The sequence below is a fragment of the Acomys russatus genome, chromosome 13 (assembly GCF_903995435.1).
Source record: "Acomys russatus chromosome 13, mAcoRus1.1, whole genome shotgun sequence".
NCBI lineage: Eukaryota > Metazoa > Chordata > Mammalia > Rodentia > Muridae > Acomys > Acomys russatus.
The window spans coordinates 43,963,068-43,973,957 of record NC_067149.1 but is presented as its reverse complement, the minus strand read 5'-3'; the positions used below and the strand labels follow the sequence as shown (position 1 = coordinate 43,973,957).

Genomic DNA, 10,890 nt, shown 5'->3' with positions numbered 1-10,890 from the left:
GGTACATGTCCTTGAACAGGGCGGGTAAGGGATACATCCAGCCCGATATAAATAGTAATGATGCTCTGGACCTGCTACATCCCAACCTCTGCTCATCACTGCAGTCTTAGTCAGTTAGCCTCTGCAGACAGTGACTTCCAGAAATTCTCATTCACAGGGCCTTTGGGTGATATATGGCGACCCGTGAAAAATACCTTAGGCAGATGTTATTTCTCTATACTAAATACTCAGTACTAAGACTGTAATTTACAAGTTGGACAGGATGGTTGGGGGGCGGGGAGAGGAATTTAACAAAGGTCAGTTTTTGTGTAGGTTCATCGGACTACAAAAAGAGGAGGTAACAGGGCTTTCTGTCTTGGGGTCGTTCTTCCGAGTGGTGAGAGAGAAATACAAAAGGACCACCGGAAGAACCCACACAACTCCGTGGTGTGAGCCGGGGACCATAGAGGGTCTCTCCGCCTCTTCCTAGAGCGGCCCGCAGCTCCGCTAGCTGCCCTCACTTCCGGCGGGCGAGGCGCGAGGCGAGCACCGTGGCGGGCTGTGCGGTGAGCGCGTCCGGCCTGCGGGTCGGCCTGAGCGGGTGTGTGGTGGGGCTGCGGCGGGGCCGGGAGCCCGGAGGATGGGTGGCCAGGGCGAGGGGCCTTGGCCTGGGGTCGGCCTCTGCCTGGGCGCCTGCGCTCGCCGCGGAGAAAGACTCCATTGTAGCAATGCTTAGGCTGCACCGGGCTATTGTGAGCGACTACAGGGAGCCAGTGGACGCTTTGTTGCTCTCGTAAATGGGTGAGGAAGCAGGTGCCGGCCGGTTAGACGGGTTCCCGGTTCCGGAGCTCTGTCAGCCAGCTTTACTGAGCCTCTCCCCTACTGGGGAAACTCAGAACACCGTACTTGGTGTTGGAGGAGGGGGCGATGGACCCCTAGTTCGTCCGGTGAGAAATCAGGCCTGGGAGGTGGTTCCTGGACTGGGCTGGGTGTGCTAAGGAGCTCTGTGCCTGTGTTTACAAACCCGCACATGAGGATGACAGCATAAAGCTGTTTAAAACCCTTAAAAATGAGATAGCGCACGTAGGTTTGCCTGTAAGCATGACTGCACTTTACCCATGGGTAGATTTCTTAGTCTATAAGTTTGAAATCAGTTGGGACGTCTCGGTATTTAAAAAGATGTGCTTAAAAGTGTCTGACTGCCATTATAGCTATTACTGAGTGCCGTGGCTCTGGCCTGAGACGGTTAATGGCCGGTGATTGCACTTGCTTTGTGTTATATGCACTTTGCTCTTTCTGTCGCTGCAGTCGCAGCAGAAGTAGTCCTGGATACCCTTACTCTTGTATAGTTATTATACAACAAAATGAAGAGGGAAATGGGGGGAAAATGTCGTTTGTGTTTTTATTTACTTACTTGAAATGCTTTTAGGCAAGGAAACTCAGGACAATGATTGACTTGCAAGTAGGCTTTCTAACCCAAGACACTGTACATCCGGTAACTGTTTTGCTTTGCAACCCGGAACACCTCCTACATTGCCACCTATTTGGAATTTACGTGGGGAGGGAAGGGTTTTTTTTTGTTTTGTTTTTTGGTTTTTTGTTTGTTTTTGTTTTGTTTCGTTTTTTACATTTTAAACAGTCTCCAGACAAATCTTAAACGTAAACAAATAAAATTAATTTAAAACTTTGAGTTGTGCTTTCCTTGGCTCAGTGGGGTCTAGGACAGGAAGAGTAAAGAGTTTCTTCAGATTCTTCTCACTTGGTATTTACTGAATAAGACTCCCAGGAAAATTTTAATTCTTTCTACAGATTAGCTTCCATCTTCAACACAGTTTGCGAGGTTATCGTTTAAAGAAATAGCCAAACAAATAAGAATAAATTTACCAGGAATCTACGATACAGTAGTATAATCTCTCATTTCTTTTGAGTTTGAACATCTTAGATAGCAACTAAGGGAGGGATTTTCAGTCAGCACTGAAATGAGATACGTGTGGCAGAGAAGCCTGGTTGTCTTCCGCAGCTCATTATCTGCGTTTACTTCCCAGTCCCTCAAAATACTCTCTGCCCCTGCTCCTTAACGCGTGTTTTTCTTTCTTTTTTTATATTTTATTAATTTATTCATTACATCTCAATTGTTATTCCATCCCTTGTATCCTCCCATTCCTCCCTCCCTCTTTTTTTTTTTTTTTTTTTTTTTTGGCTGTCCAAACACAGTAACATCTGAAAACTGACGATGGTATTTATTACATTTAACTTCTGGAGTTAGAATTACCTAACAAACATTTGTCTCTTAAAGTTGCATTTGTTTTATTTGTCTTAGGTGCACTTTGATTTAAACATGGATGCGGTTTTGATTGAAGAGGTATTAATGTCGGATGACCGCTGACCTGTATTTTTCTTTTTCCCCTCCCCACAGGAAATTCTGAGTTGCGTTACTGTGGGATGTGAGACGTTGGCTCGGAAGACAGTAGAATCTCCTGACAGTACACCTGGCTATTCACCATGAGGTTAGGAAAGCCTAAAGGGGGCATTTCTCGAGGCTCAAACCAGGGAAAGGCCTATGAGAGCAAGCGAAAGACAGCTCGCCAGCGGCAGAAATGGGGGATGGCCATTCGCTTCGACTCAGGCCTCAGTAGACGGAGAAGAAACGTGGATGAAAAGCCCTACAAGTGCAGTCGGTGTTCCAAGAGTTTCAGTCAGAGCTCCACCCTTTTTCAGCACCAGAAGATCCACACCGGGAAGAAATCCCACAAGTGTGCTGACTGTGGGAAAAGCTTCTTCCAGAGTTCTAACCTCATCCAGCACCGGCGCATCCACACCGGGGAGAAGCCCTACAAGTGTGACGAGTGTGGAGAGAGGTTCAAGCAGAGCTCGAACCTCATCCAGCACCAGAGGATTCACACTGGGGAGAAGCCCTACTGCTGCGACGAGTGCGGCCGCTGCTTCAGCCAGAGCTCCCACCTCATCCAGCACCAGAGAACCCACACTGGGGAGAAGCCCTACCAGTGCGAGGAGTGTGCCAAGTGCTTCAGCCAGAGCTCTCACCTCAGGCAGCACATGAAAGTGCATAAAGAGAAGAAGGCGCACAAGAGGGGTAAAAATGCCAGGGCGAAAACTCACCCAGTGGCCTGGAAAACTGGTAAAGGAAGGAAGGCGGTGGCCGGGCTCCGCCAGGTAAAGGGTGCCACCTCAGGCCTTTTTAAAAAGAAAAAGTAGATAGAGGCAAAAAACAAAAAAGAAAAACAAACAAACAAAAACAAAAAAACGCTCTCGTAAGAATAAGGATGCTTTATAGCAGAGCACTTAGAACCGGGTCCTCCCCTAGCATGGAGGCGTCAGGGGTTTCGTGACATTGTGCCGAAACTCTGAGCCTAGCTGCCCTCATTTCCTTAGAAATAAATAAATGAATGAATGAATGAATAAATACATTTCTGTGTCAGGGAGCACAAAGAGCTGAAAAATACTTTGGTGAGAATTTAGAATCCCTGGCCTCAGCGGAGATTTCCTCCCTATATTTTGATAAAGAGCATCATGCCTCCGAGATTCACAGGTGTGCCAATGATTACTCTGTTTTTAGGATTTTTCTCTAGGCAGAATCATTAAAGAAGGAAGGAATGAGTCGTCAAGCGCTATATTTTGTTTTTAATGTTTTCTAGTTGATTAACTGTTAGTATTAAGTGTTGACTCTGTTTTTGACATAATAAAATGCGTTCAGGTTTGTAGGTTTTTTTTTCTTCTTTACTAGTGTATACTGTATGGAGTGAGGCGTTTCGTTCCCTTCAGTGTGTGTGACGTATCTGTATGAGGGGCTTTGGTCGTGTCCTCCCTCATGACCCTCCCCACCACCTCCTCCGGGTTGTCCTCTCCCAGACAGTGCCCTTTCCACTCAAAATGGTTACCCTACATTCTGTGAATGACAGAAAACTTAGTCAGTTATTTTCCTGTAGTGATCTCCAGTTGTATCCATTTTTCTCCAAATGACATGATTTTGTTCTTTTTGGACAAATAATAGTTTATTGTAGCTTTGAAGGTTTTAATGATAACTCATTTTTGTTTATTTGTTTCTTCCCTTCTACTGTGTAAGTAAAGGGGTAAAAAGGTCCCTATATTACTTTGCTTTTGTTTTTTGCTTTATTTTGTTTACCGTAGTCTAAGAGAGACTAAAGAATCCAAAACGAGAGACCACAGACCTCGTTGTGACACCAGTCCTTGGTGGTAGTGGTGGTGCTGTGTCACTTGCTTGCTTGAATTTGGAATGGGGTTATGTTGAACCAAGCCAATGGCTTCCTGGCATCCCTTTCTTCTCTTAAAAGCAGCGTCTGCATGAATAAACTGTATTTTACTAAGAAAGCCTCAGCTTGCTTCTCGCTGAAGAACTACAGTGTCATAGACTGTGCTTCGAATACCACTGACTGTCTGAAACAGATGTTGGTCTACAAGTTACTGTCCAGCGTGCTGTAGTGTTGTTAGAACTTTACTTTTTTACTTTATAGCACTTGTTTAAGAAGACTAGTGTATATCCTTCTTCCAATGCCAAGCATACATTCCTGATCAGCCTTCAGCTCGACTTACTGTTTATTGAATGCTAATGTTTTCTGATTTTTATAGTATCAGTTCTTCCTGTATTGATGACAATTATCCTTAAAAATAAAGAATGAGATATTTTCGCATACTACTCTATTTTTCTTTTGAGAAACTGTTTTCAGTCAATTAGAAAACAAATCACAGCTTTTAGAAGACTCTCGCTCTGCTCTTCGGTTTCCTCGGATCTGAACCCTACCTCCTTCCTGCCCCCTGCGTTTGAGTGGAGAGCCATAGCATATGACTTGGCCTGAGACAAATGACAGAAGCAGAATAGAAATAGGTACGAAGTTTTGAAGCCTGAGGTAACCATGCATCAGGACTGTCTCCATGACAGCGGAAAGGACTGCCACCACTGAACTCCGTTTCTGTTGGCACTCTGATAGGGTCTTGGTGTGAAACCCAGGCTGGCCTTAAATTCATTCCCTTGATTGAGCTCTGCAATAGCCAGACTCACACATAACTGTTCTCAGCCCCAGCATGACTCCCGTTCTGGTTTTAACACCCCACCCCACCCCAAACACTTCACTCTGAAGACAGAAGACACCAATGATATTCATAACGTGGCATGAGCTTGGTTTTCCCGCGTCACAGGGATGAGATCTGCCTTGGTTAGTCTGTCTGCTCACAGGCAGGAGGGTAGCATGGTAAGGCACTGATGCCAAGTTCAAGCAGAGGTTGCAAGCGTTAGAGATGTGCCGCTATAACTGCTAGACCACGTCTACCTGGAGCCCTCTGTCCTGTTGGTGGTATCCACATACATATGTATGTGTGTGCGCACTTGAGTTCTTTTTGATAGAAGTTGTACTTCTACAGAATATTATCAGGAAACAAGTTACGAAATTTTAAGAAAACGAGTTTGAAAAATTAATGCATGGACCTGGGTAATGTTACCACTAACAGCTCAGTTCAGAGGACACCAGCTTGGTAAAGAGCCCTAGGCTGTGTATCACAGAAGGCTTACAGAGTCCAAGAGGAGCATATAAAGAAGCCAGCACCGGTCAGCATCATTGCACAGAACCACACGGGGGGCCTTTATATAGTTACTATTACTTTTGAATCAAAACATAGGTCTTTGCCTTAGTAGGATAATAAATCTATAGCACTGATGAAAATCAAAACCTTAGGACTCTTACATGTTAGGGAACATGCTAAAGTGCTGTTGACCACAAACATCCATTTCTTCTGTGGCCTCATGTACAAAAACAAGATAATTAAGGCAAATAGCTGTGGACCAAGTTTTCAAATAGCAGGACTGTCCACATAGCAGGCTCTTATTTGTTTGTTTATCCAAATGATACTAATTAAAAAGAGAAATATCTTAAACAAGTACTGGGTTGTACATCTGTAATCTCAAGCTAGGGAACAGAAGTTCAAGGTCATCCTTAGTTACATGACACATTTGAGGCCAGCCTAATATATATGAGATCCTATTTAAAAAAAAAATCATTGTCTACTTTCTATGTTATTGAAAGTCCAGATAGACCTGATGTAAAAACTAGAGTATTTAATGGGGGTCACTTTGCATTCACTACATGTTTTTAGCTCTGCAAACTCCCACATAAAATCAAGCTCAGATACACATCTCTACACATTTCCAGTCACAGCTTTATACAGTTAGAAACAGTGTTGCGTGTACTAAAATCACCTAAAATGGTTGTTTGTAAAGTGGCCATCTGGAAGACTTCAGTGCATAACTTAGGTGAACTTAGGCTTTTAAGATAAGTAGGCAAAAGCCTAGCAAAATCAACAATTACTTTAATAAATAAAACCTTTTCTAAGATAATTCATTTCTATAACTTTCTAAGAGCAGAATAATATTTTAAGGGCTGGTTGCTTTAGACACAGGAAATTAGTAGCTACTTGCACTGTGCATTAAATTTTGACCTTAGGAACTCCTTAGAGAGCTGAGATGGAGACCAATTGGTGCAGTGGTCATTCCCTGACACCACTAAAATGGTAAAAAGGGCTCAAAGTCACTTTTGGCTACATAGGCAGTTTGAGAGCAGCCTGGGCTTCACAGAACTGTGTAGTGTGATTTATCTTGTGCACCTGGCCCTTTAAAGGATCCCCAGCTGCTAGTCAACTGGCCCTTTAAGAACTCTTTAAGTGCTTCTATTTGAGATTCTGTAGAGAATTCTCTGTTTAGCTCTGTACCCCATTTTTAAATTGGATTCTTTGGTTTGTTGGTGTTTAATCTTTTTAGATCTTTATATATTTTTTATATTAGCCTTTTGTCAGGTGTAGGATTGGTCATCTTTTCCAGTTCTTCTCTTCATTGTCTCTTTTCTTCTTTTTTCTTTTTCTTCTTTATTTCTTTGCTTCTTTCATGCTAAGGCAGTAAATCTCTTTAAAGAGATTCATTGGAGGGACAAATCCAGGAGAGAAGGGACGAATCCAGCCTCTGGTCCTAGGAAAAGCACTTAAAGAAATGCTCAACATCCTTAGTAATCAGGGAAATGCAAATTAAAATGACTGAGATTCCATCTTACACTCATCAGAATGGCTAAGATTAAAAACTAAAGTGATACCACATGCTGGTGAGAATGGGGAGCAAGGGAAACACTCCTTCATTGCTGGTGCGAGTGCAAACTTTGGAAGGCAAATTGGTGCTTTCTTAGAACATTGAGAATAGCTCTACCTCAAGACCCAGCTATACAACTCCTGGAAACATACCCAAAAGATGCTCCACCGTACAACAAGGACACTTGCAAGCACAACTATGTTCATAGCAGCTTTATTCATAATAGCCAGAATCTGGAAACAACCTAGATGTCTCTCAACCTGAAAAATATATAAAAGAAACTGTGGCACATTTACACAATGGAACACTAATTAGCTATTAAAAACAGTGGAGTCATGAAATTTTCAGGCAAATTGATAGAACTAGAAAAGTGACTCAGAAAGACACATATGGTATGTACGCACTTATACGCAGATTTCAGCTATATAGTACAGGCTAAACATACTACAATGCGCAAAGAAGATGAGTAACGAGGAGGACCCAAAGGAGGATGCTTGAATCTCCCTCAGAAGGGGAAATAGAATACATAGCTGAAGTGGTTGGAGAGAGGAAACAAGGTAGGAGAGGGAGCGCAGAGAGAAATAAGAATGGAGATCAGACTGGGGAGAGTGGAGGCTGGAGGGGCCTGCAGAGAAGAGAAGAGGAGAGGAGAGGAGAGGAGAGGAGAGGAGGGGAGGGGAGGGGGGAGGGGAGGGGAGGGGGGAGGGGAGGGTAGGAGAGGAGAGGAGAGGAGAGAAGAGAAGAGAAGAGGAGAAGAGGGGAAGGGAGGGGGAGGAGAGGAGAGGAGAGGAGAGGAGAGGAGAGGAGAGGAGAGAAGAGAAGAGAAGAGAAGAGAAGAGAGACCATGGGAGGAGGCATCTCTGTGACAAACTGGAGACATAGGACAGGGTAGACTTCTGGGAGGGTATGGGGGTGACTTGAGCTGAGATTCCTAGTAGCAAGGGTCATGGAGACTGAAGAGGACACCCTCTTCACTAGAGCAGACCCCTAGTGGAGGGAGGGGAACACTAACCCACCCACAAAACATCGACCCCAAATTTACCCTGCCTACAAGGTCTGCAGGGATAAAGATAGGCCAGAGATTGAGGGAATGTCCAACCACTGCCTGGCCCAACCTGATACTCACCCCATGGGAGAGAGCCAACCCCTGACACTATTAATGATACTCTGCTATGCTCAAAAAAAAAAAAAAAAAAAAAAAAAAAAAAAAAAAGGAGCCTACCTTAGCTGTCTTCTGAGAGGCTATACCCACCAGCCGATCCAGGCCGATTCGGAGACTCATAGGCAACATTGGGCAGAGTGTAGGGAGTCTTCTGGAAAAGTCAGGGGATGGATAGAAGGACTTGCAGGTGACCGGAGCTTCAAAAGAAGATCAAGAGAGCCAATTAACCAGGCCCAGAGAGGCTTGAGGAGACTGAAGCAGCAACCAAGGACCATGCATAGACTGGTCCTAGGCCTCCTACACAGATGTAGCAGATGGGCAACTCAGGCTTCATGTGGGTCCCCTAGTAAGGGGAGCAGGGGCCATCTCTGACATGGACAGGGGAAGAGGATGTGCTCAGTCCTGAAGATACCTGATGAGCTGGAGTGGGACAAGGCTCCCTTTTTCTGAGAAACAGGTGGGACCAAGAGGAGAGGAGGGAAGGGTCTAGGATCAGGATGTAAAGTTAATTAATTAAAATACCTGGAGTGGGGCTGCAGCTCCTGAGCTCCTCAGCTCAGCTGGGGATAGCCTCCCCTGGGAACTGCAATGTCCCTGCTGAGATAGCTTCTTCTTAGAGCTGTGTGGGTCCCTGGGATTCTGAATCTCAGGATACCCTTCCATCTGAGTAGCCGGAAGCCCAATAAGAACAGTGTGACTTCTGTTTTTAATTTGTTTTAAAAAGTTTGAGGGACTGGCAAGATGTCTCAGTAAGTAAATTTGCTTTCTGCCACACCTGAGCACCTCAGGTTTTGTCCTTAGAAACTTCATAACAGAAGGAGAGACCTGGCTCCCACAAATAGTCTTCTTCACACACGTCCTCCATAGACAAGTAAGTGTAAAACATTTTTTAAAGTAACATCAGTGTGTCCCTCAGTCGAAGAGGGGATAATGAAAATGTGGCACATTTACACAGTGGAGCACTGCTCAGCAGTCAAAAATAATGACATCATGAAATTTACAGGCAAAATGATGGAACTAGAAAAGATCATCCCGAGTGAGGTAACCCAGACCCAGAAAGATAAACATGGTATGTACTCAGTGATAAGTGGATATTTACTGTTAAGTAAATGATAATTTTCAGACCCAGAGAGCCTAAGTAACAATGAGGGCTCTAGGGGAATCAATGGCTTTCCCTGGCAAGGGAAATAGAATACATTTTGCAAGTTGACTGGGAGAGGGTTGCATGGGAACAGGAGAGATTAAGCTGGGGGAAGGGAGGGAGCTAGAGTACAGGGAGGGATGACTGGAATTGGAGGGCATTTATGGGGTGGGGGAGATGGGGGAACCTAGTGCAGTGGAATCTAAGGGTGACCCTAGCAAGGACTCCTAGTAATGGAGAAGATGAGCCTGAACTGCTCATCTTCTGTAACCATGCAAGGCTTCCAGTTATGGGACTGGGACACCAACCCAGTCACAAAATTTTCGAGCTACAATCTGTACAGCATGCAAGATGTGCTGGGGCAATGGTGGCACAGAACTTGTGGGAATGGTCATCCAATGATTGGTCTAATTTAAGGTCTATGCCATGATCAACATTGCAGGGATGACCAGGAACAGGAGACTGGATAGCCCAGAGACCTAGGATAGACCCAAAGATGACGGGATAGATAAATAAATAAATAAATAAATAAATAAATAAATAGAGTTTAATGATGTTCTGCTGTACTCATAGATAGGTGTCTAATTCAGTCATCACCAGAGAGGCTGGCTTGGCTCATAGCCAAACATTAGACAGAGTGAGAGCCCAGGTTGGAGTTCTCCATTGGGTCCCTCCCCTTGAAGCTCTAGGAAGCTCACTGAAGATGGAGAGGAGAAATTGTGGGAGCCAGAGAGATTGGGTACCCAGGGAAACAAGGCTTGTGGAGTCAACTAAGCAGGTCTCATAAGGGTTCAGAGTCTGGAGCCTTGTGTGGGTCTGCACTGGGGCCTCTGCAGGTATGTTATGCTTGCTGGCTTTGTGTTTGGGAGGGGAGCTCCTGACAATGGAGCAGGGGCATCTCTGATTCTTTGCCTATTTTGGGGGGGGCCTTTTCCTCCTACTGGGTTGCCTTGTCCAGCCTTGATGTGAGGGTTTGTGCTTGGTCTTATTGTATCTTGCTGTGCTGTGTTTGGTTGATGTCTCTGGGAGGGGCTGATCTTTTCTGGAGGGGGACATGGCGGGGATCTGGAAGGACTGGATCTAGGGAGAGAGGAGGTAAGGCGGAACTGGGAGGAGGAGAGGGGGAAGCCTCAGTTAGGATGTGCTGTATTATAAAAGAATAATTTGTTTTTAAATGTAAAGTAACACCAGTGACTGTAAATAGACACCAGTAGAACGTAAGCTCCTGTGACACACGTAATACAGCAGGGTAGAGTAAAGATAGAAATTGTGTTGACACAGGAGTTCAAGACAAAGTCACAGGGACAGCCATGTTGGCTCAGTGAGCTGCCTTCCATTTTGAATAAACTTGACAGGCCAGGACTTTTCTGATGTTATGGAAAGACAAAAGGACAAGCTGCCTCTAAGTAAAAAGGCTACATGATATTTTTAAATGATAGTTTTATTTTAAATATAAAAAAGGAAAAGAAAGGATCAACTAAGGGTCTGGAAGACAAGTTTAGG

The 10,890-nt window shown here is 44.6% G+C and overlaps 1 protein-coding gene across 2 annotated transcripts; it reads left to right on the top strand.

The window, feature by feature from the left end:
• Positions 1-409: 409 nt before the first annotated feature.
• Znf22 (zinc finger protein 22) lies at positions 410-3,217 on the top strand. 2 transcript variants are annotated; one of them, XM_051155160.1, is made up of 2 exons: positions 410-545; positions 2,396-3,217. In XM_051155160.1, exon 2 carries the CDS (start codon positions 2,482-2,484, stop codon positions 3,193-3,195), a length of 714 nt encoding a protein of 237 aa, XP_051011117.1. In that variant the 5' UTR covers positions 410-545; positions 2,396-2,481; the 3' UTR covers positions 3,196-3,217. The 2 variants fall into 2 exon arrangements, with proteins under 2 accessions (XP_051011117.1, XP_051011118.1); XM_051155161.1 differs by lacking the exon at positions 410-545 and adding an exon at positions 624-780.
• The last annotated feature ends 7,673 nt before the right edge of the window (positions 3,218-10,890 follow it).